General features: G+C 43.9%; 1 protein-coding gene across 1 annotated transcript; it reads right to left on the bottom strand.

Annotated features, from left to right (window-relative positions):
• Positions 1–31: 31 nt before the first annotated feature.
• qsm (Zona pelucida superfamily protein qsm) lies at positions 32–23,986 on the bottom strand. The gene is made up of 8 exons (XM_064687594.1): positions 23,851–23,986; positions 23,397–23,497; positions 2,286–2,512; positions 1,951–2,174; positions 1,293–1,401; positions 1,101–1,222; positions 758–1,032; positions 32–695 (listed from the first exon to the last, which is right to left on the bottom strand). Exons 2-8 carry the CDS (start codon positions 23,470–23,472, stop codon positions 451–453), a joined length of 1,278 nt encoding a protein of 425 aa, XP_064543664.1. The 5' UTR covers positions 23,473–23,497; positions 23,851–23,986; the 3' UTR covers positions 32–450.
• Positions 23,987–25,882: the final 1,896 nt, after the last annotated feature.

Here is a 25,882-nt window from a genome sequence, read left to right as displayed (position 1 = left end):
AAGTGTATAATTTATTTTTACACAAACTCAATTCAATTGGATTGTTTAATTTTATTAATTCATTTAGTTTTAGTCATTAATTAAATTAGCTTAACAGTTAAACTTAGAAGACTAGTAGGCGCTTATGCATAAGACCAATTTATCATGTTATCGAAATGTTTATAAGAGTCACTGTGTTTGTTGTTGCTGTTGTTATTGTATTTTTTATGTTGTTGCGGTTTTTACTTGTCACTTAGGCTGGCATTGTCGGGATCTTTAGCTGAGAGCTACTCACATTAAAATTAATTGTATTTACGATTTATAAATGGCAGTTACATAAGTATATATATTAGTAGTAGGTAGTACATATATTGTTTTATTGCCATACACACTGCACACACGCAGCTCCAACCTGATTAACAACCAGCCCGCCTTTCGTTTGAGATTTACAATTGCCATTTGTCCGACTATTTACATGAGGCGCCAACACAGCGCACCGACCAGCGCCCAGAGGCTGAAGACGACGGGTTGAACTGCAGCCGAGCTGAGCTGTCCCAACTCTCGTTCATCCACCACAAAGGCGGGCACAGCGCTGCTGGCGGGCGTTTGCTCCATGCTGCGGCTCAGTTCCGCAAAGTTGCCGCGACTGTTGCGCGCCAGGCGCTGATTGGCCAGCTTCAGTTCGCGCAGCTTCTCCTCCAGCTGCAGCACCTCATCTGTGAAGAAGAAGTCACCGATTAGCAAGCACACAAAAGATTCGCCTGGCTTAAAAACTCACTCTTGTTGACGCCCTCAATGTCGTTGACTTGCAGGAACATGGCCAGTGATATCTCATAGACCTTATTCGCGGCGCTAATCTCACGCTTGCGCCTGCCATAGCCCACCTGGTTGTTGGAGCACTGTGTACCTAGGCATTTATCCAGGCAGACATTGACCGTGGCGCGGAACTGCACATACGAGGAGTCGGGAAACTTGAAGGCCTTGAACTTGGCGCTCAATATATCGCCATCTACGGTGTTAAAGTTCTCAAACAGATAAGGATCCACAGTGCAGCTGCGAGGAGAACAAAAAGCAAAGATTAACACACAAACTGGTTGGGTAATTGGTCATGTCGTATGCACCCCTTGAAGATGAGCGTCTCGGAGGAGGTGTGCGTGTCTGTAACATCCAAATAATTGACGCCCAGGCCATAAACTGGCGCCGAGTCCTCATCCAGGTTGATTTCCATGGTCAATGGCGTGCCCTGCATGAAATGAGAGTACATTAGTGCTATAAACAAGAGTAAATGTATGTGTGCTTGGGCAGGCACCTACCGACTTGACCGTCAAATCTCTGGTAAACTTCTGGCCATCCTGGCTAACGCCAATCGACAGACGCGGCTCCGGTGCACGTTTTGTCAACGAGGTGGTTATCTCCAGATCTCTGCAGGCGATGCCAACAACGACACAAGCAAAATAAAAGAAAAATGCAGTTGAAAAAGAGCTGTCGGATTGGAGAAGGGGGCGACGGGACGGCGTGAGTACGCCCATTAAATGTATGCCGGATTCAACAAAGTAATTGAAGGACAACATGGCACGTACATAAGGTATATCAACAATGCACTCAAAAGCAAACATTGTAATACCCTCTCTCTATCATTAAGTACGTTTGTCCAGCGGCACGCCCGGCAATTAAATTGACGGTGGGGGTATTAGCGCGGGCATCGATTTGACGGCTAATTACCGGCTGGTAATGGCCGCCCGAACAGACAGTGGGACAGTCGTTTGATTTATGACCACACAGCCTTGGCATAGGGTTGGGTCCGTGCCGGTGCCGCTGCTTGGGTCTGGGTCTGAGTCTGAGTCTGGGCATTTAATATGCCATAAAGTTTGCATAGATTGCGCATAAAAATATGCATAGATGCAATTTGAGGACGTTGCATTTTGATGGGCAATTAAAAGATGCGCAGCGCAAAGCTGGCCGAAAACTTACTCTGGTTCCTGAAAACCCGCCGGCAGCACATCGCGTCTGACCAGGCCGTGATGCTGGGACGGCAGCTGCTCCTGGAGAACGACGCGCGTCTGCTCCCGTCCGGCGTTGGTGCCATTCATCATGACATTATAAACCGGACCGCTTGTGGTAATGCATTTGACGCTGACAATCTCCTTGCTGCTGGCCGATTCAATGATGATTTTATGGTAATACACCTTTTTGCCCTGCGGTGACAAACAGCATGTACACACAGAGTGAGAGAGAGAGAGAGAGAGAGACGGGGGGATTATTAACGATCACTGGTGGGGGTGGAGGGGGAGGTGTGTTTCACCTACCGTTAGCTGGTTGACCATGCGCGTCACGCCGCACTCGTAAAAGTCGCTGAGCGATAGACGAAAGACGGCGAGAGCGCCATTGATTTCGGGCTGACAGCGCACATCCGGATAGCCCTTGAGACCCTCCAAGTAGATCTGCGGACGATCGGCTGAGCTGGCGCTCGTGTCCGCTGGCAGGCCAATGTCCACGCGCATCTGATCCTCGGAGCAGTGTACCTTGTGTGCGCCTGCAACAAAGTAATCAAAGAATGCAAAATGGAAATTAAATTGCTGTCGCTCTACAAAAACAACTACAACTACAGCAACTGCTTTGGTTTTCTACTGAAAGTGGGCTAGCATGTCGTCGCCATGGTGTAAACTGGCCAAACTGAGCCAAATGCTCAGCCAGCAACGCCTTTCCATGTCCAGCGTGTGGACATTGACGAGCGCAGCAGGCTGCGAGCGGTGCAAGCACTAAACAATTGCCGCATAATTACTATGGAAGTGGAGCGCGTTCGCTGCCTAAGTCTTTCGTTTTTATTGCCTCGCTTAATAAAGCTGCAGGGCTGCTTTTGATACCCAGCACAAGAAATGCACCCCGAGCGTATTGAAACAAGGCTATGCAGTTCCCCCTCCAGACACCAACATTAGAGAGGGTATCTCAGAGTCGCAGCTAACTCAGGTCTACAGTGCGCGCCTGTGCAATGTACACCGCCGGGTCTGGTCATAAGACGAAAAATAAAAAATAAAGAAAATGTATAAGAAAAAGCAAAAGCCTGGCATTAGCCCAGAGAGTCAGATGAAGTTGCAGCCAAAGCTGGAGCCGGTCAGTTCGTCAGCCTGCCAAGTTGGTCCGTGCGTCGAGTTCGAGGCACACTCACACACTGCTTTGGTTTAGTTTGTGCGGCTGGAGTGTCAGGCATTCGCTTTGGCATAATTCCGATGCTGCCGCCTGTTGCCCCAGCATCAGCCGAGAGTAGCAATCAAAATCTTATTACGCCCGGAACACGTGTAGGCTGGCCCGAGAGTGTGTGATCGGCAAATGATCGGCTTAAATGCTGCGCAGCCATTAGCTGTCCCGATCGCAGAGCGTTCATTTCGAGCCTGATCAGCAGCGCATTGCCAAGTAATTTGAATAATTTGCTCAAAGTACTTAATCTCGTTCTAATGCCGGCAACAGGCCATGCATTACCAAAAGAGTTCAACAGAAATGCCGCCAATTAAATGTGAGTTGTAATAATAATAAAAAAAAACAAAGGCACAAGCAGAAGCAGAAACAAAAGCAGAACAAACAACAGAGAAAGCAAACAGCAGAAAACAATAAAAACAAAACAAAAAGTAACCGAAAAACTAACCACAAAATTCGTGGCAAGTTCCATGAAATGAAGCGACAAGCGCAGAGATTGTTGAGTTGGAGAGGAAGGAATTCTTGAAGGGAATTATATAAGATATAAAATAATATGTGTAAAAGTAACAAAAAAGTATTAAGGTATTTATTATTGGAGAGACTCGTAAAACTGTATTTATTAATTATCATTAATTTTTAGCTATTAATATATTGTATTTCGAAAGAAGAAAAAGCTTTGCAAGTTGAAGAGATTACAGCTTAAAGCCAACTTCGATATACGAAAAAAAAAATATTCCCTTCGAACTAAGAAATGGAAACAAAGATCCGCATGTACCTCGAGTCCTTTCACTCCTGAGCCCTCCACTCCTGCGAGTTTTGAATATTTATATATATGCAGCTATAAAAGAAGACACATTTGAAGACTTTTGTGCCGAACAGCTGGGAATTGTTGTGGCAACCCACGCCTGCAATTGGCATGCTGCCAAGCTCGATAATGAGAGAAATCAGACGCTTAAATTTGGTTTTAATTAGCAGGCGAGAGAGTGAAACCCGACAGCGAGAACGGCCGACAGTAAAAGCTAGGAAATATAAATTGCAAGGTAATTAAAAAGCGGCAGCTGATGCATTTCAACAGCTGCCAGTTGCCACTTGGTAATTGAAGCGGCAGCGCCAAGGTGGGCGTAATGCAAGCGGCGCCTAAAACAATTACAAAATGAGATGCAGCCCGCAGAGCTGGCCACTAAGCTAAGTACTTCCGCGGCGCAGTAAAACAAATAAAAGGCACAGAGATACGGCATACGGCTAAGTGCCTGATGATGTTCCAAATTACGCGCAGGCACGACAACGGTCCATTGATTTGTATCCAAATGGAAAAAGGAACTGCAAATGGAACTGAATTCAGCCGAGCCACGCCCACATGCACACGCCGCGTTGAGCAGTTAATTGAGCCATGGCCATGGCAGCAACAAGTTCACATAGTCGTATTTCCAGGCACCATTTGGAGCAGCGCCTCGGCGCAGCAGGAAATGTTGTCTGCTGCTCGTGACAATAATTGAATCCAAGGTGCTCGGCCCTTGCCAGCGGTCCGCGGCCAGCAGCCAGCAGACGTTGTCAATGTCTGCTAGCCACGCAAGTTTGTCGCCTCAGTCTTTTGATTTCGCGCGAGTAGAGACGCCAACGCTGTGCACTTACAGCGCGCACAACTTTAATTGCAAGCGAGGCATTTTTATTGAATTTTTACAACTCAATGGCCGAGTGAAAGAATCGCATTATAGACGGACTATATCAATGCCGCTGATTACGATTGATTTGACACAATTTTTATGTGCAGCCGCTTGGCTCGTGGGAATCTTGGCCCGCGGCTATGGCGAACCTTAAACTATTTCAGTAAGTATTTCAGACTGTATCTGAAAAAGACTTAACCCACATCTCGTGTGCGGCAAGCACATGACCACAGCTGAGGCAAGGTTCGTTTTTGTTTTTGGCGCTTGTTATATGTACAACAACAGCCAATTTGTGGCAGCTAGCAGCCAGCAGAACGGGCCGCTGCACAGATCATCAAATGCCGCTTGACTGGGGCAGCTGCTTCTTGGAATCGGAATCAAAAAAGTTGCCATTAGCATTTAACCTGCAACATGACAAATCAAGAAAACGTGCAGCATGCATGAACATGCTCAGCTGCACTGAACAGCACAGCACAGACATTTTGGCCCCGGTTAGCTGCAAAGCATAAATTTCCATTAACAATAAATTTAAAAGAAATTACATTAAAATGAAAATGACCCGGAGCGAAATTCTCAAGAAAAGCTCAGCGAGCATCAGCAGCCGGCAAAGGTTTACCAGAGAGGAGAGTTGGGTCAATCGGCTGCTGAAACGGCAACCTCATCATCAGCACCATCATCATCAGACCCGGCCAGGCCCATCTGTACAGCCACCGACCGATTCACTCAATGACACTGTCTACGGCTGTGTCACTGCCTCTGTCTCCCGAATCCAGGCACCCGTCGACTGTGTCGCCTGATTCCTGACTTCCTATCGGCATCAACAGCCACGACATTTGGTGCTGCACATTCTTCCAACAATTTGGCAACAAATGCGCGCGCACAATCAAATGAATGCACAAATCAATAAGACTACAAGCAAGTGAGAGCCTGCTCGACCAGCAGATACTCTGGGCAGTTTTAATTATGAAATATTAAGAGATTACTTCATTTAAGAAACCTTTACGTTATGTTAACTGAGCAAGGAATTAAGATTAGATTTCAATTCAGTTGGAAGCATGGAAAATGTTTGACTAATCCAAGCTAAATCAACAGATCAGAAATGTAAAAGCCAATTTTTGATGACATTCTGAGAGTGTAAAACTCTGAGGCTACAATTTTACAGTACAATAACTTAAGATCATAAAGCAAACGACATTTAATTTACAGATTAGATTAGACTCACGAAAATAAAAAACAGTCTGCGTAGCCACTCCAAGAGTCTTGTCCCTTAGATGACCACCTATACGTGCCTGCCACACCCCGGCGACCTATAGACTACTCAAAGCCAAACTTCGGGTCGCATAACCAACCTTCGTTAGTTCGAATCGGAGCCAACTAGTTAACGACTAAACTGTTAACTGCTTTCGGCTTTTCTCAACCAAACACGATTATGTAAATAAATTGAGTTCTATATAATATGATGAATGAAACGAGAAAAGAGTAATAAAATAAAATATGATCTTAAAGAATTCAAAATGTAACCAACAGGTGTCATGCACCTGTACAACTACCTCAGAGGTAACCCTAACCCTTTTGCTAAAGAAATAATTGTTTGAAGACCAGCACAGTCCGCCTTATCTGTTGCAGTTGAACCAGAATTTTCTATCCATGAGTCTCCTTTAAAGTTTTTGTAAGAGTCCGTTTGAATCCCCTCTGCTATAGCTTCACCCGTTCTATAGCCTCTGCTCCTAATGCATCCACTGATACCTCAGCTTAACCCAAACTATGCTCAAATCTCTTTGAAAAGGTTTATGTTATGGAAAACTCTTGACATTTAGAACAGTGCTAGCAGCGAGCGGAGCTCTGACACAATTACAGGGTATATCGAGGAGAAGTGCAGAAGTGCCAAATGCTTTACAAGCCACGCCAACAGTCAAAGCCAACAAATTCAAATCATTGCCATGCAAATGGCATCGTTTTGCAGTCATCGCCAGCTAAGAAGCCAGCGCAGTCGTGAAAGGTGGCAAGACATCATCCACCATCTCTCAGCACCTACCCAGTCGGCCGCCCACCGAGCCGCACCACACCGCACCACAGTGCAGCCAATTTTCTGTCCACCCCCTCTGCCCCATTTGTTTCATGGCCAAGCCCGGCGCACTGTGTGGCGACGTTCTGGACATGGACATTGGCGTCGTCGTCGTTGTCGTCGTTGTTGTCGTTGTTTTCGTTGTCGTTGTCTGCATTGCAAGTGCAATTGCAATTGGCAATTGGCAATTGCTGGCAGAGATTATGCAATTGTCTGACTCAGCGTCTGGCGTCCGAGCCGAGTCACGTTTGCATTTGCTGCTGCTGGCTGCCAAGGAGCTGCAGGTCTTTGGGGGTTTTCTTTTCTTCCGTTTGTTTTTGTTTATTTTCTTCTTCTAGTTTTTTTTTTTGTCCAAAGTGTTATGCCTGGCGGCTGGAGAAAACTAAATTGAATGCACAACGAACGGTAAACATGCATGAAGCGGGGCGGTGCAGCCACCACCCCCCCCCCTCCCTCCCCCTCCCTCTCTCCCTCTCTCCCTCTCTCTCTAAACTAGGCTCCCCCACAACAAAGCACAGCCAGTCAAAAGTTGTGCACTCACTGCGATTTGTTCAGAATGCATTAGCATTAACCCATGAGTCCATGAGTGACTCTCACAGTTATGACGTGGATGTGGTTGAAGTTGATGCGGATTCTGATTCTGAGTGCAGCTGCTGCTGCTGGGACAGCTGCTGCTGCCACAGCTGATAGCGTTTTGTTATCGCATTTTGCAACAAATTGCCAGCAACAAAAGCAACAATCTTGACACACACGACGCACGATTATCATCAATCTTGGCCAGGCAGGCACAGGCGGGCACAGGAAATACTGGTAATTTACTCGGCCCCCAGCCGCCATCCACCAGCCGCTAGCCGCCAATGCAGTTGCAGTTGCAGTCACATCAAATGTTGCAAGCTAGCTGACTGCTGTCTGGTTAGCGGGGTCTGGGGCCCCGTCTCATTGACGCACAAATGACCAATTACACTTAACGGCCGTGCATAAAAAATAAATTAGAAAACGTCGCTTTGGGCAGGAGGTCAGCGCCGGTGCCCCCCAGTTAAACCAGGTACCCGAATCACCGCCTCTCCTCTCCCCATTCACCATCAGGCTGCAGGCAAGCCCAAGTGGGTGTTGTCCGCACACTGGGAGGCACTTTAATGCCATCTATTTTTTAGTTTCCCATATGCTAAGCAGTGTCAATGTGTCAATGTTGCCGCGTAAATTCATCAAAGTGGGCGAGTCAATAAACAAACTTGTTTAGCTGCCAGTGCCACAGCAAATCCAGCTGAAAGACGACTGCAAAAACTGATGGGACACTCGGAGAGTCGGACAGACGTACAGCGTCAAATTGCAGACGTCAGGCTGCGTCGCTTTTTTTATGGCCCGGCTGGCAATGTGGCCACAAATGTGATAATTGTTAAGTGCTTAGTTGCCAGCGGTTCGCCTCTGTTGCCTCTGGGCCAAGTCAAGTGAAAAACTTGACTGCCTACTGTGTTATTATAGTTACAGTCACAGTAACAGTAATAGCATGCACGTCGGTCAGTCGCAGTTGCTGTACCAGTGGCAATAACAGTCAGATGTTATAATACCGGCAATGGTAATGGAAACAATAACAGCCATATTTAACAGTAGCCAGCCCCAATCGTACACTGCGTTTCACAATTACAGTCACAGTAAGAGCTCCTATAACAGTCTCAATTACAGTGACAATAACAGAAATAGTAGACAGTAACAGTAACCAACAGTCTTTGGCAATTAACATTAGTGGGTAGTCGCACCAGCCGCCTCATTAACAGCAATAGTTACGTTAACAGTGTTGAGAGCATCAGGCATAATAATAACAGTCGCAGTAACAGCGCATAAAACTGAGGAACAATAATAAAGCAGCGCAAAAGCTCAGAACTAACCTTAGATGAGGAATATCTGTTTAAATTCGTCAACTAATCGAAATCATAATTAAAATTTTAAGAAATTTAGATTAGTTATATATTTAACAATTGTAAAAGCAACATATATTTGATATATGCATTGAAATACTTTTAGAAATTGTAAATTGTGTAGGGACTATTGTAGTCAACATAATTTGTGAGCTTATTTAGCTTAGGGTTTAATTTTAGCCCAGAGCATCTCCGATAAAGCAATCTCTGTGATGTCACCAATGCAGCTCAGCTCCAACTTCACAGCAGCTGCTATCCTTGAGCTGTTTTGCCAGTTGGTGATCACGTACAGTGACCGCCAGTTGCATACGAGTCAAGTAAATACAAAATTGCTGTCAGCTTATCTTTTTTAACATTAAACTCCTCTTCTTCTTCATCCCCATCTTCTTTTCGTGGACGCTCTCCGTCTGTCTTTTCTTCATTATCAACGTCAGGTTTTTGTTTGCTAATTGTTTGAAATGACGCAATTGCGGGCTGCCATTTATAGATTTTGCCAACTGATTGCATCAGTCTGAAAGATTTCAGTCATGGCCCGTTCAGAGATGGCGGCTCATCAAGCCGGAAATTACCGGGCAACGCCTGGCGGCCAATCAATGGCCAGCGCATTAAGGCCAAATAGTCGGCAAATGAATTGAATAGCATTTGCTACACATAACCCAACTCCAACTGGAACCACAGCTCCTGCCACTCCTGGCCAACAGCCGACACGGTCGCTTAAATTAGACGCATGATTAATTGCCCAAGACGATGAGAACGCACAGCGTCTGCGTCTGGGACTGGGTCTGGGTCTGGGTCTCTGTCGCGGTTCGGATCTGGCCGGGCTGTGGCTGTGGCCTCAACATGAGATGCAAAAATGAGATGCTGTTCATCTTGGGGAACGGTAAATGTGCGCCAACTTCCACTTGGCGTGAACATTATGCGCAGCTGGCTAATTAAATTACACAACAGTTTAGACATGAGTGCACAAAAAAGACCAAAACGCGAAGCCGAAAGAACAGTAAGCCAGCAACAAAACAGTGGCCAGCTTTATGACGCTCGACTATGACTTGAACTTGGACTTAGACTCGGACTCGGACATGGATGTGGACATGGTCTTGAGTTTGGCTGCAACAACAGCAACAACAGCAAAGGCGCAATCTTAATGCTCAAGAGTCGTCAACATGTTGTAGTAAAACAAGCAGCTGCCATTTGCCAGCTCTCTCATGTGGCAGCCACAGCAAATGTGGCCAATGTGGCAAATGTGGCATGACATGGCTGCTGCAGCCGGCATCAGTTGACCAGAGACGCGACAGTTACTCAGCTATTTGCATGGCTAATGCCAAAATGTGTTCAAACAACAAACGCCGCATCTCCACCCACAAGTGCCACAATTGCCGCTGTGTGTTGCAGGGTCTATCATTTGCTCACTCGGGCCACTTTCTCACCTACCCATTCATGCATTCGTGGCGGCATTCTACGGGCTGGCGCTACGCGGTGGCATTTGCTAAATTGTCAGTTTCCGCTGGGTAAACCAAATTGCAGAGGCAACAAAAATATGCGAGCCGAGCTGCCGCTTTCCACATGCCACTCGCACATCAGCAGCAGCAGCAGGGGCAGCTGGGGCCAGCTGAAGGTGGGCCTGGCTAGAATTTACCGCTAACAGCCTCAACGAAAGGGAGTTGCGGCCAATTGTTGCATTGTTAGCTGTTTGTTGTCTGTGGCTTGTTGCAACTGGTTGTGTTTGCTTATAAAGTAATTTATGAAAAATGCGTTTACAGTTTTGGGTGCCATTAGTTGGCCGCCCCTTCTGCCACCTGGCCGCCTAACTGTAACCGAGGCAACTTAATCACTAAACACCCTCATGCCATAATCATAAAAATTAATTCAATTTGCAACTAAATGCGGCAAAGCAGTTAACAGCACTTATTAGCCACTGCACTCGTCTCGACCCCCTTTAACCAGGCAGCGTTCACCTGTTTCTCAACTATCTCAATGCCAAGGCATTCTAATTGGCAGGCAAGCTGCAACTGTTGCAGCAGTAGCTGTTCATTTCATACCCTAACAGTGGGTGTTACAACTTTGTTTGCTCTGTTTGGCAAAAGGCTGTATTTGGGCTCTATGCACATACTTCTACTCGAAACCTGATTGGTACTGAATCGTTGCATTTGCTTTGTAATACCCTGTAATCGTAAGAGTGGCAAGAAGGGTAATATATTATTATTATTATTATTTTTCCTGAATATGTTTATAATCAGTTCAAGCCCGGAATTTAAATTTATTCCATATCAAAAACCGATTCTAAAACCAAAGAAAAAATCCTTTTTCCCATTTATTTAACCATATTTGGATTATTATATAACTTATTAAATTAAGCACGAGATTTAAACAAAAAATGTAATTATCTGATTTAGTTCTTAAAAATTTATGACAAGCCAGGTCACGGATTGAATATGAAGGCCACAAGTTGGCTGGAACCATGAGACAATTTTGTTGGAAGCTTAGTCCTGATTCTGATTTAAAATATAGCAACTTATATTTCTATATCATCTATATACCTATACAGCTAAGTAATAAAATAAAGAAAATATATATTTTTACACATATATAAAAAGAATATATATATATAATGTGTTTGTATATATCTAAATATATATCAAAAGAAAAATAATTTTAACCCCAGTTAACGCTTTTTTTGTTACATAAGCACCTTAACATATTACCTATATTATCTAATATCTAATATCTGAAATCTCACTACAGAGCATCTTGCAGTCGTACCCTTTTGAAATGTGTTATTGTTAGTTATTGTTGCCGGGTCGCAGCCTTACCATTTTGGTGTGAAAGTGTTGTCTGTAGCGCGTTGCTTTTACCATATTTGCAATTAAATACATTAACTAGCCGGCAACTGTTGCTGCTGCTGCTGCTGCTGCCTGAAAGACTTGTCTTGCGATTTAAACACGCCGTATAATTGCATTTCTCCTAATGTAATGGCAGACGGTGCTGCCTTTTTATGCTTAATTGGCAATAAAGTTGTTGCCTGCAGCTAATGCCAAGAATCAAATGAGAAGCAGTGAGAATCAGAGATAGAGAGAAAAAGAGGGAGACTGCGTCTTTTCGGCACTTGTCGCTAATCATTTATCAAAAAATTATTTTCATGCCAAACATCGCGTCTGACACATTTCCAAATGGCCGCCCGGAGCGATGACACACAAATTCCAATGCCTCGAGCCCGTGTCTATTGGCCGTGTAATGCGATATGCTGCAAGATCCAAGATCCAAGCTGAGGCTGTTTGTCGAACATTAATCAAACGCCGTTTGCTGAGCGTGGCCAAATGTGAGTGAGTGGAGTGAGTGAGCTAGGGGTTAGGGTATTTGGGCTTGGGCAGGCGAACTTTGAACTGCGACCCAATTGCTAATTACGGGCACGCAAGGGGAGCGCGCAGCACAGCGTGGGCAACGAGCTGAGAGAGGGCCGGGCAGAAGGAGTTAGAGGGTTCAGGGCACATAAATCTGTTATGCGAGATTTTGTGGTTTGCGGCTTTTCTAATAAACTGAAGCGCCGCAGCCAAAGACCAGGCCACAAAGGTGTTCGCAGCGAACACTTTAAGTGCGAGTGTGTGTGTGTGAGAGTGTGTACTATATGGGACAGGAAATCTACACAAGCCACCGCGTGACCAAGTGACCGATGCCAGGCATAAAATTTATTGCATACGTGTATGCAACTTCTTTTGTTGTAGTTGCAGTTGCATATGGGGAAGCTGCGCGAGGCCGCAATATATTATTTTGGTCATTTGCGATTTGCGTTGAATTAGCAGCGGACAACACACAAATACACACACTCACACACACATACAGCCCAATGACCAAAACGGGCTGTGGGCGTTTGTCTGGGGACGCGGCGTGCAGCTGCAGCTAATGCCCAAATGTGGTCAGAGTCCAGAGTCTGTCTGGAGAGTCTGGAGTCGGGAGTCTGGCGCAGCGCAGCGCAGCCTTTAGCCTGTAGGCTGGGGTCTGTGCTCTGTGGTCTGTAGACTGGACCATGGCTGGAGCTCTTCTGGCTGGCCCACACCTGCAATTGACATTATTATTTGGCTTTGGCTTGCGTGAGAGGAGCGTGCGCGTTGAGTGCGCGACAAGAGCATCATGATTTATAATTGTCCAACTGGGTCTCTGGGTAGACATTCCATTCCACGCATCTTGATACTGCGTAGTTTATGGCCCGGGTCAGGCCGGATGGCCATCGCCAGCTTGTACAACAAACTTGTTGAAACAACATTTGTCTCGCGTTTTGTTTGTTGCCAGTTGCCTCTTGCCCGTTTCCTACTCCCTGTTCCCTGTTCCCTCTGCTGGCTGTTGCCTAATGCTTTGCTGTTCGTTTATCTGTTTGGCCTGAACGCTTGGCTAACCATCTGCTGGCCACGTTAATAACCGTTTTGGCCATGCCAAGCGGCATTGTTAAAACAGCATTTCTTTTGGACGCGCTGCTGCGCTTTTAATTGCCGACAGGGCGACATTTTAATTGAAATTCTACAGAAATTGCATTCTAAGGCTAATAACACTCAGCAACAAGATATGAGCACAGGCCGAGTTAGGCAGGCAGCGCGGTAAACAAGCAAGAAAAAGCTGTACAAATTTTGATAGCTGCTTGAATTTAAATGTGCTTTAAATTGACATTTAAAAATTTGAGTTGAGCGTTTATTATACCTTTGACCTATGCCAAATCTTGCGTCAAATATAATCAAGGCCAGCAGCTCTTTGTGTTGGATTATTCTCTATTTTTAAAGCAAGTTTTATATATAACTCATAGCTCGTCGAATAGGCCCAAAAATATCCCTCATTGCATAAACTGATTTATATATATATCAACCCTATCTATTTAACATTATTTAATATAACTTATAATCATTATAATACTTTGCATCTAGTGGACTGTACTGTGCATCTTAGCTATAGATTCTTATATCTCTGACAATATTAGCTGCCAAAAAGGGGCATTGCTGGCGGGCAAATAATCTAACCCCATTGTGACGGTGAAGCTATTAGAAATTATTGCATATTGATAAGGCTTTTACCTTTTAATTATTCTATTCTTATGTATTTAATACTTGGCTAGACACTCGTTGCGCGAACCAAATACTCCCCTGGCTTAACACATTCATGAACAAAGCTTTTGGTTTTACATATGTTTTTAATATTTGAATAAAACAAATTAACTTTAAATTGCAACCAATGCATATTTTCATATATTTTAAATTCTTCCCAACTACAAAATATGTTTGAATAAATGTCATTGTTGGGCACAAAGTTATTTATGTTTTGGAGACAAGAATTTTTAATAAATGGTTCCGGGTTGATTTGGTTCAAGCTCAGCTTGTGGCTTTGCTATGAACACAAATTAACTTTAAACTCTGCTGTTCAATTAAGATAAGGTTAAAATGGTCAGTTACGAAAGATTCGTTAAAAGCTTTTCATATTTTGCCACTTCGACTCAAGAACTATCTAGTTCATCAGTTGAAAGGTCAATATAAGCTCCATGTTCAGCCAAATCAGATATTGAAACGTGAATTCCGATTGTCATGAACGCTGTTATTTTCGATGAATAGATTTTGATAATCGCATATTGCCAGTTCACATTTGCAAAATGAAACTTTCTAAACTCAATTATTTTATTGCCAATTTCCGCAACGAAAGCTTTGCGGGATAGTGTAAATGTGCGGCAAAGAGAAACCGCAGGGCGCATTACGCGTCATTCCCACACATCAGAAAACAGCGCACAAGCCCAATCCAAAGACCCCGTCCAATCCAGTCCAGTCCACTCCAATCTAATCCAATCCAAGCCAATGCCATTCAAGCGAAATGCCAAGCAATGCAAATCAAACGCAGCCAAACCAAACCGAACCAAACCAATCCAATTCAGTTGTCTGTTGAACGGCCCCCACTTCGTTTGGGGCGTTGGGGAATTGCCCTTGAAGTATAGAAAAGCGAAACCATTTGGACGTCTCTAAAAATAATTTGCTTCCTGGATCTAGAGATCTGAGGGATCTTTGCAACTGGCAACGGGCAACTGGCAACTGGCTTGGGCAAAGCAAATTGCAGTCGGGCTGATTTTGACCGCCAGGCAAGTGACCACCGCAGTTGGCTTTGCAACCAGCTACCAGCTCTGGCTATACGTTCTTGTTTCATTTGGCCAGGCATTCCGTTTGGATATGCATCTTGGGCATTTCTTTTCAATTACGGGCGGGCGCTACTATCTTTTTGCGGCTGCGGTTACCCTTGGCCACGGCCATGTAATTTGGCCATCAAACGCATGCATGTTTGATAAGCAGCCGGCGGCAAGCCAATGGCAGCGAGGCAGCAGCAGGATCAGCTCACATATCAAAAGACTCAAGACACGAACTGGCTCGACAGTTGGCATTTTTCCATAACTTTTCATGGTTTTTTATGAGGCCGCTCCAGTTCGATGCGAGTGTTTATTTTTTGCTTTACAGTTGGGAATTCAATAAATTAATTAGAACATTTTTGTCACTGATCTTATCGCGCCGCAAATGCCGAGTTTTCATTACGCGTTCATTAACCAGCCAGACAGAGTGTCGGATCGCCTTCGGGTGTGCAGTACCCAAGCAACTTCAATAGATAAGATCCGCTCCAGCTAGGTGTATACATAATTATACACGTCTAGCAGCTGTTGATGTGCTGAAAGCCAAAGCAACGCTCGCAGTCTTTCTAGGTTCATGTGTGCGCGCCTCTTAATTAAAGAGGCCACAGGCCGACGAATCCCAAATAATAGACATGAAAAACTATATGACATTAAGTGTTTATGTGCTGCTGCCCTCCCCCATACCCCCAACGGGCCTGTTATTATTGTCATTAAAAGCGCTTACAACGATAATGAGCACATTTTTATAGCCACATCCATAGAGCAGTTGTTAAGTTTGCTTCCATGTAAACTCTATTGTATGCCTGCCTCGCTGCGGCCCTAGCTAGACACTAAAATGCTCTCGAGAATGTGTATATACTTGAGATAAGCAAGCACATGAAATTTTATTTATCTTTTAGTTTGTCTTCTCGTCTGCTAGTCAACCATAGAGTTCTAGAGGTAAATGCTACTCCACTTGACAACACAGCCAAGTGCTGTTTGTTCAGCTGCACTTATAGGGTATATCATAGTCGTTGCTTATGACCACTTGTTCATTTATTCCTATTGCTTACTGCTGCCTTTTTTGCAGTGTCATTGACTTTGGGCAGCCAGCGACGCCGCCGCCGCCGCCAACGCTGTGCGTGCGCAAATTGCGCCAGGCAGAGCGCCAGCGAGCAGCTCACATGCGATGACGACAACCCGACAAAAGCCAAGCAGCAACAGTAACAACAACAAGAAGAACAACAGCAACAACGCGCAGACGTGGCAAAAACAACACTCAGACACGGTCACTTAACATTGTAGCTTGTGTTTTGGCCATGAAATGTAAATATACAAGCCACAATTAGAAGCAGCTACCAAAAAAACTGCTGCCTATCACACTGGTCAGTGACTCGCAACGAATCAATTCTAATTCTAATTTTAATAATTTTTGACTCACAGGCTTATATAATGTTTGCATACAATGCGAGCGCTTTGATTTGCAAGTTTGTTGCCTAAGTCTTTTTGTTGATTTGCAAGTTTGTTGCCTCAGTCTTTTGTTTGCTCGAATTCTTTGGGGCACTTTTGCATTGTACTGAGCTGAATGGCTGGCAATCAATGCAATATGCTCAGTGCCAGCTATGCCGTCATCAATCTCAACAGCTTTTGGCATGCGGTCCATCAATGCCCAACAACAACAACAACAACAACAGCAGCAACTTCTCAGCGTTGGCTTAATAAACGCGCGTTTTGGCTAAAAGCCAAGCAAAATTCTGGCGGAGCGAAAGCCAGAACAACAACAACAGCAACATGAAAAGAACAAGAACAACAGCAAACAAACAAACGATCGACCGAGCGAACGGCAGGCCGACAACAGCAACAACAACAGCAACAACTAGACAACAAATAAATATGATTAATTTGCCACATGCAGTTAGACATGCAATTTATCATGCGGACGGCAAATGCAAAAGTCAGTAAATGTTTTTCCGCACCTCCCCCCTCCGCTCTCCCCTCTCCCTCTCTCGCGCTTTATATATACATTTCTGTATGTGTTTGTCGAGTTCTCAATGCGTATCTTCATCTCCCGTTGCGGGTCAGTGCGTCTAATAGATTAAATAAATTTCGCATAAATTATGCAATTGTGGCGAGCAATATTTTAGCCAGCTGCCGCCTCAGGCTCCCCAGGCATTACGCACTACCTCCTCTCTCTCTTTCGTGTGCGTATCTATACTTTTATTTCTGGCTTATTAATTTCCATGGAGCGCTGATCCTGTTCTGGCACCGCTGCGCCGTTATTTGCCTGGCGTCGGCAGCGTTTCAAATGTCTCTACGCACTGCGCTTTTTTTCTCCACTGTTTGGTAATTAAAAACCCAACGAGCCACTTGGCCACTTCGACACTTGGACACCTGGACACATGGACAGCTGGACAGCTGGACATCGACATGGTCGTGAACGTGGACTGGGCGACATTGCGCCTAACGGTAAGCGGCAGCAGTTTCTTGGCTTGCTGCCAGCTGGCGAGCGTAGGTTGTACACAGGATTAGCTTCAGGTTTGCTTTTTGCTGCTCATAAAATTTACATAATATTTGCTCCAGATTCCGCGCGCACACACACGCACACAACTATATCACTTGTCGCTTTGCTTTGCTTTCACACGCAAAAAAAAAAACTTAAGCTGGCCAAGTTTATGGCCATGGTCTACACTTATCAGGCCACAGACCTAATAAATATGCGCACTGTGCCCTTGCGCTGCAGACAGTTGACAATTTTATGTCACATTTGCAGCAATGAGAAGAAACGGGAATTGCTTAGAAGACGCGTGCTGGACTAGCAGATACCCTGTAATTGGAAATTAGGTACTTTAGGTATATATCTTCTGGAATGCAACCAACTGAATTGGTTAAAGGTTTGGTTTGTTGGAAAGAAAATTAAATTTGATTTCAAGCCAGTTTAGCTTAAAGTCGGACTATAAAATCATTTATCATATACATATAACTCTTCTCTTCCAGAAAGCGATGAAAACACAATAGAACTATGCAACATTTTACAGATTGTAATTAGTGGCTGCATCATAAAGATCTTTATTCTCTGCAAGATTCTTGACCAAACAAACAAACAAGCAAACTAATTGTTTCTCGCCACACACCTTTGAAAACAAATCTTTGTTAAGAGAAACTTAACAACCAAACAAGACAATTTGAAATGGAATTTGAAGAGGAATTTGTGGTGCTAGCCAAATTTCAGACATATTTGTAGCTCAAGCATTGAGCAAAAACAATGAAAGTAGGTTCCCAAGACTTGGCTGGCTGGTAAGACCTATGCTAAATTCCCATGTCGAATTTGTATGCAGTTATATCATTTTGAGCTGCAAAGTCGATTAAAAGAGCTTGCAGCACAACTAAACCACTTCTGTTACATATTTCCATGTTGCAGTTGCTGCTGTTGCAGTTGCTGCTGCTGCTGCTGCCTAATACAATTAGTCTTGTGTAATACGCATGGCTTTTGGTTTTGCTTTTGCTTTTGCTGGCTGCCCAGCTCTGGAGGAGTGCCAAACCCGTTAAGTGTTGCGAGTGTGGCGGTATACAGTTAGAGTTGGTCTCTGGCCAGGTTCATGCTACGCAATTCGCGACACATACACACACACACACAGACGGATAGACATCGCGTACACACATGCACCGCAATTGAAATGCCTTGGGAGCGCGAATTGATTGTGCGGCTGGCCAGCGCTGTGCAGAGTTTAAAGCCTTTTAGGCCTTCATTTTGGCCGCGTCGCTCCGCCTGCCATGCAGTATGTCAGATTTTGTGTTTCGGCCCGTTGCCAAAATGGTCAGGCTAACGGTAAAAGTCTGGCCAAATCGAAAATAACAACATTTTATTCGTATTTTTATTATTTTTTGTTGGTTTTTTTTGCCACAACTGCGACTCTCTGGTGCTGTTTAATTAAAGCCAACGCGTGAGTGAGTTGTCCTTGTCCAACAATGGACTCCAACTAGCAGCAATAGCCATATGAACGCAGCTCCAGCTGCAGCTTCACAGACCGATACACATCCAATCGGATTGTAATTCAATAAAATGCCGGCACAAAGATGGCGTGCACTTGATGACAAATGCCTGGGCAGAGCAGAACAGGCCAGGGCAGAGGGGGTTAGTCCCGGGGCCAGTCAGGGGCAGGCATGGGCAGACAGCGGCCCTTAAAGCGAGCCGACGCCTTTCGATTTGCTCGTTTTCTTATCGCTGCCTTTTAATCTGCCAAATGCCGCACAGACTCCACTGCGAGTACAGGGTCTGCACAGCTTATTTTTTTTCCAGCTAACTCACAGCGGGCACTTAAAGCGGACAGCGGCAAGAGGGACGATTGCAACGCATTGTCTTGCTAAGCCCATCGGCGACCTTAACCCATTGACATGCTTGTGGTTAAGCGACAAAAGGATTAATTTGATTGACAGCTAAAGGCTATGCAACATAATCGTATCAGCATCGACAAGACGTATCAGTCAATCTTTAAGAATTAATTTGAGTAGGAATTGTGACTTGTGTATGAATTCAGACAACTAACATAAACAAGAACGCTTGCCTTATACTCAGACATAAAAATAACATAATGTTTTTAGCGGTGATCCTAGTTTTAAAGCAAAAGCCACTTTCTGGCAGCTTTTCAAGACAACTAATCACAACTTTTTAACATAACAGTTTGCTGTCATCCCAACAGCTGTTAATATACGTAACACAGCTTAAAAAAGCAGAATTCTGTTAACCTACAGCCTGCTTTTATTGCAACAGAAGTTTAACAGCTTAGCACCTTTGTGTAACTAAGAATTCTGTTAACCTGCAGCTTAACAGCTTGACACCTTTGCGTAACTTTTGAAGATAACAGAGCTATAAAGTCTCATCATTATAATGGAAATACACTAACATAACAGATCGATAGACCACGTAGCTTAATAAATGTTAATTAACTTTGAAAACAATATTAAAAACAAGCGCAATGGAACAGGTATAATACAATGAAATAATGGAACAGCTTGTAGATTATCTCACTTTGAGATTCTATCACAAAACCTAAAATAAAAAAAAATCAAATGATATATTGTCTTAAATTCTCAAAGGAAATGTTTGCGCTGTGGGTCAGGAGTAGATCAATGGTAATGGCAACAATGGGTTAAGAGTTCAGAGGGGAGGTTGGACAACATGAGGCAAGCACAGACACGAGTTTGCGGACTGCAGTTGCCCCAATCGCAGCTCGATTTTATTAGCTTAGCAAAAGGCTTTGATTGTTGTTGTTGCTGTTGTTGTTCCGGCTGCTGCGCTTGTCTAGACGGGCAATTTTTCACACACACAGGCACACACACTCAACCACACACACACACAGGCATACACATATGAGCTGGACTTGCTCTAAAATTGGCATTTTTCACACACATAAGGCAAAAATGTAAAGCGCAGTCGCGAGTCCAAGACTCGCAGCCGGAGTCAGCGTCAGAGGCACAGACAGAGGCAGAGTCAAGCGGTTTATTTGCCTTGTGTGGCATCAGCTTCATCATCATCCTGCCCGGGCCTGTCTGTGGCTTTGGTTCAGCTTGTGCCTCTGCCTGTGCCTGAAACTGGCCTGGACCTGGCCATCGTATACTATATTGTTGGACTGGCCAGCCCGTTGGCATAATGTGGTCGGGAGAGCGACCGTACAACGTTTGGCGCGCAATTTCTTTATTATTACGAGCATTTCGTTTGTTGTCCTTTTAGGCAGTGCCTGCAACTCTGTGGCAAGCTCTGTGGCGACTGTCGCTTGTCAAAGCGTACTGATCATTATTGTTGTTGTTGCTCTTTTGTGGCTAGTTTATGTTGTGCCTGCTGCTCCCCCTCACACAATGCGATTGTCAATGTTTTGTCTTAATGCCAGCTCTGCAGCCACATAATGCTCGCTCTTGTTGCTGTTGTTGTTGTTGCTGTTGTTGTTGTTGCTTGTGTCGCATGTTATTTAAATGGACGCTGCTTGACTGCGAAGATTTACAACTGGGCAGCACATCGATATATTATGCCATGGCAAGTTCGTTGTCTAAGTCATTCGTTTGTTGTTGATTCGTTCTGGCCATAAATTAAATGATGCACAGCCACTCAAAGCGGGAGAGGGGCCAGACAGATAGGGCGGGCGAGCAAGGGGATAAAGCAGCCGAACGCAAGGTCGACGTCGCGTGTGCTGCTTAGCCAGCAATTAAACGAGTTAATCACAGTTCGATGATTTGTCAGTTTCCTTTTTGGCCCTGGCTCTCTCTCCGGCCGAAGTCTTTGTGCGCTCAGCTGTGACGCTTATAAGCAAAAAGCAGCAAGTCAATGAGATCATCAATTCGCGGTTTTGAGCACTTTGTCAAGCAGTGAAGAATACAAAGATAAAATAATTTGTTTAAGTATATCAAATCTCAGTCTTAAGATCTCATAGCTTAAAACAATGCTTGGCCAAGTTTGTTAACTTTTACTTTTCCTAATGCAGATGCTAGAAAATAAGTTTCGCTTAGGCGTTGGTTTCTATTTTTTTCTTTTTCTTTCTTTGAGGCACGCCCCACGCTGGCAGCCCAGTAATTTAGCTTTCAGCTTTTGCTGCTGTTGCTGTTGCTTTCTGTCTGCCAGCCTGCCACAGCTGCCCCGTCGGCTATGAAGTTGTGCTCTTGAGAGGAGCTGCCGCTACTCGAGACTGTCGCTCTGGCGCGTCTCGCGCGCTCTGCTGTTAAATTATAGACGTCTGCGGCAGCAGCTGCTCGGCGCACAAAGAGCCAGACCATAAGTCAGCCTTATAATATGTAGCATATACATATATACAAATAAATATATATTTATATATATATTTTTTTTTGTATCTGTTTCTGTATCTGTTTGCTGTTTGTGTACATTAGGCTGCATTTTGTTTTCAACCAACTCAATTGGGACCTGTTTCGCCTACACGTTCGAGTGTCGCGCGTTTTTTATCGCTTCATTTTTTGCGCAATTTTTGCACTTGAGTATCGCGTTTATAAATAAAAGCCGCTTGGCTTTTTTTATTTTACGTATATGGTCAGGCAGCGTGGCAGTACTTACGCGTACTCGCAGAAAGGCCAATGTCAGGCGCTTATTGGCAACGCGTTCTACTTGTTCTTCCCTTTTTGCTGTACTTATAAGTATAATAAGTAAAACTCTCGGCCTGGCCCGAGCGCATGATTGCCTTTTAATAAGCACCACAACACGTCTATATATACACATATATATGTATGATCTCTCGTATTGTATGTGGGCATAAATTTCTTATTTTTCTCTCCCTCTCCCTCCCTTCTGCTTTGATATTATCTTTTACCATGGACAACGTTGTTTTTATGCCCTGCACTAAAACGGTTATTAAAACATTGTCAGCGGCTAAGACGACTCTCTAAATACTGTTTAATGTTATGGATTTAGATTGTTTTAATAAATGTACTCAGCATTCAAAACACAATATTTTTCACTCAAATAAAGTACAAGTACAGAACGAAATTCTTATTGTGACAATTGCTTATTCATTTTCCAAACACTTAACCTTTAACTTTAGTTAACTTAGGAATTTTTATTATTATTATTGCATTTTCTCATTCTATGATTATTACTTATGTAATAAAACTTTGTTTTTTGAGAAGCTACGCTTATTATTCATGAATACCTAATGTCTAGGGTATTTCATTGCCCAAGTTGGCTATTCTATCAGCTCAAATATAGTATTATTTTTTTCAGTTCATTTTCAGCGTGTCATGTTGCCCTTCCTGTGTTGGGGCTTGTGTAGGTGTTTTTTCTCTTTTTTTTGTCTTGTTTTTGTTGTCTTCGCCGTGTTGCTTTTGTTTTTGCCGCTTTTGTTTGCTGCCCCCTGACTCTCTGTATGGCAACTTGCAGCACCCGGCTCAAGTTAATGACTAATGTGTGGAGTTTTGTTTTTGTGAATATGCATAAGTTTATGAGCGCGTTGCTAGTGGGTGGGGTGTTGTCTCGGCTTATAAGGCAGGCACAGCCACAGTTCGGACAGGCAGTGAGTGTGAGTGAATCATGGCTGGGCCCACACTTGAGCGAACTGGCAACTTTATTAGCCAAGTTCGTTGCCAGAGTCATTTGTTTCGCTTTGAACTTTTTTGCAGCAACAGCAGCAAAAGCTACCCTAACAAACCGTTAAACGCTCGCTAACATACACACACAAGCACACAAAGATAAAAACTGATAGAGCGAACGCCCGCGCGCATATTGAAGATCGTTCAGCTACAAATAGCCGTGGAGCGAGCGCACTTCAAGCGAAAACGAGGTCAGTTTTGCGGCGAAATAACCATTTTCGTATTTCATTGCGCACAAAACATGACATCATGAGCTTAACAGCGCATGTGTGTGTGTGTGTGTGTGTGTGCGAGTCAGAGCTTAATTGCAGCTGTGCTAAAGCTTTTTTGCACTTAACATATATGGAAATAAATATTTTATTGGCGATTTGCTCGCCACTTACCCTTTGCATGCGCTAATCCACAATATACGAATGCTGCCAGGCATATGGCATGCCACAATTGTTGCGTTGCAAGCATTTTCGCCGCCACCAAAAATTTGTATCTAATTAGTCGAAACGGAAAGACAAACGGCATTATTAAATATTGGATTGCACAAAAGAACAGCAGAGGAGCCAACGGCACATGCTCCACAAGAGCCACCACACATTTCATTTGTATTCTTTAACAGTCACACACACAGACACACACAGAGACACACTGTTATATTATGAAACAAAGCCGTAGTGCTAAAGAGAATGCCAGTCAAGTAGCGGCCGAGGCTGCTGGCCAACGGCTAGTGGTAAACGTCGAATACGTCGAAAACTCAACAAATCAACGGCAAATAAACACAAAAAAACACACACACGCACACAAATGCAAACACACATGCATATAGTCTGCACGTCTTCGCCTTACTTAACGCTGAACACGACGAAAACACGTCCAAGCCGCACGCTGGTCGCGAGGTAACTGAATACCCGCAGCCAGCTGAGAATCAGTTGAAGCCGACGCTTGCGCCTGCGCGTGACGTCTGTTGCTTTTTTGTTCGCATCGCTGGGCCAATGTGGCCACTGTGCAGCGCTTACTGAACTTCTTGAGGCGCAGCGCGGGGCGCCCAAAGAGTTGCTGTGCTCTAAAATTAACAAATACAAATATATTTATATATAAACTTTAATAATAGCAAATACATATTAAACTGTGTTAAATTAACAGCACGAAATAATTTATCCAGCCGAAAGCTGCAGAGCGATATAATTAATGAAAGAGAGAGAGAGAGAGAGAGAGGAGAGCGAGCTTGCGGCAGCCATGCACACTAACACACTCGCACACTGATAGAATGTGTGTGATAAAAATCAGCCGGCTGCAAACGACTTAAATGAGAAATTGTGGGAGAGCAGTTTTTTTGCAAGCAATTACATAATCTGGCCTTTGTTATTGTTGCTGCTGCAGCCGCTGACATTGGCGCCATTGTTGGTTTTAGTTGTTGCTGTCAAAGCAAACATTTAATTGTTGTCGCCAGCAGCAGCAGGTTCTCAGTCAACTCAGCTAATCTAACAATGCATCAAATAATACCAAATTATATCAGACACTGAAACTTTTCTACACTGGAGTTCACTGTACTGAACTAACTTCCGCTTTTTGACGCTTTGCAACACCTTCAAGCAGGCAGAACCGTTCTTTTGGTGGTCATCTGGCGCAGTTCAGCCCAGTTGAGGAACAAGCATCGGTGCTTGGACCGGACCTACAACCATTATGCCATGTTATATGCACTCAATTTCACACTTGTTGGCCGCGCGTGCTCCTCCACTAAAGTGCACTGTTTTTATTGTTCGGCCTGTCCAGGCAGGCACCACACACACACACACATATATACACTCACACACACTTGTTAGTTTTCCAAGCCAATGGGCAGTAAAGCTGATGTGCCAAAAGCTCTGCGCCTATCATTAGGCCAGCTGGCCAGTGAAGCCACAGGGAGGGTTGGCGGCGAGAGATCGCGGTTAACAGCAACGGTAAATGACGTGCAAATAAATGCAGTCAACGATGCGCGCTAATTAAATTTGCTTATTATATTTAAGCGAGCACTAACCAAGTTTTATACAACACCATTAATTATACATAAACTACAATTGCTAAATGAATCAATTTAGAAAAGTTTTCAAATAGAGTTATGCTTTGTCACTCAATCTTAAATGTAAAGATGAACAGCCTACATATTAAAATATAACTTATTCTAGCATATATTTTTGTTTAGCAAAATATAGAAAATTTGTTATATATTTTTTGTAATCAATTTTTATCCAAGCTGAGCGCGACTTTAGTCTGTTCAAAGTATTTTCCTGTTTTTGTGCACTGTTATCCGTGCTAAAATAAATTGGTTGCTGTCTATGCTTAATGCATGTTACGACCATACAGATGGTTGTGCAACTAAAAATTACACTAGATGGCGCCAGCTAAATAAATTCGTTAAATTTTCAAAATCATCTTTCGCGGCCTTCGAAGTTAATATTTTCAGCCAAAAATAAAATTCTTGCATTATCTGCAGACTAGTGGAAGTATACGCGAATTAGCCCAAACGGAACTAAATTTTATTATTAATTAATTACTTTTAAATTTGATACAAAATGTGCACAAAATTATACTTCTACATCAAATGCTACTGAAGAAAACACATTGCACCTTCAATAATCCTATGTACGTATGTATATACATACATACATACACACGGATGGAAAGAACTGATTGCTTGCGAAAGAGAATCAAAAGCATAACCAGAAAAAGTTCGACGGCACAAAGTTAACGCCAAATTCCTAGAAAACAGACTTTGCTCGGCGCCATTCGTTTGTCCCGCTCGCACTCGCTGTCTTTAAAGCCGATCGTCGTCCTAACGGGACTATGCTCTTCAACATATACATACATACACGCATTACATTTATATTTATATTTG

The sequence above is a fragment of the Drosophila montana genome, unplaced genomic scaffold (assembly GCF_035044405.1).
Source record: "Drosophila montana isolate Dmon_TW-CO22-7 unplaced genomic scaffold, ASM3504440v1 contig_3200_1, whole genome shotgun sequence".
Lineage (NCBI taxonomy): Eukaryota > Metazoa > Arthropoda > Insecta > Diptera > Drosophilidae > Drosophila > Drosophila montana.
The sequence above is the reverse complement of the archived record's forward strand: the minus strand, read 5'-3'. Positions and strand labels throughout refer to the sequence as shown.

Bases quoted from the DNA above. Each gene is read 5' to 3' on its own strand.
- qsm (XM_064687594.1), bottom strand. From the start codon at position 23,472: ATGCTTGCAACGCAACAATTGTGGCATGCCATATGCCTGGCAGCATTC. The intron at 2,513-23,396 runs GTAAGTGGCGAG...ACTTTGTTGCAG, and splicing joins TGGATTAGCGCATGCAAAGG to GCGCACACAAGGTACACTGC. The intron at 1,033-1,100 runs GTGCATACGACA...TTCTCCTCGCAG, and splicing joins GAGACGCTCATCTTCAAGGG to CTGCACTGTGGATCCTTATC.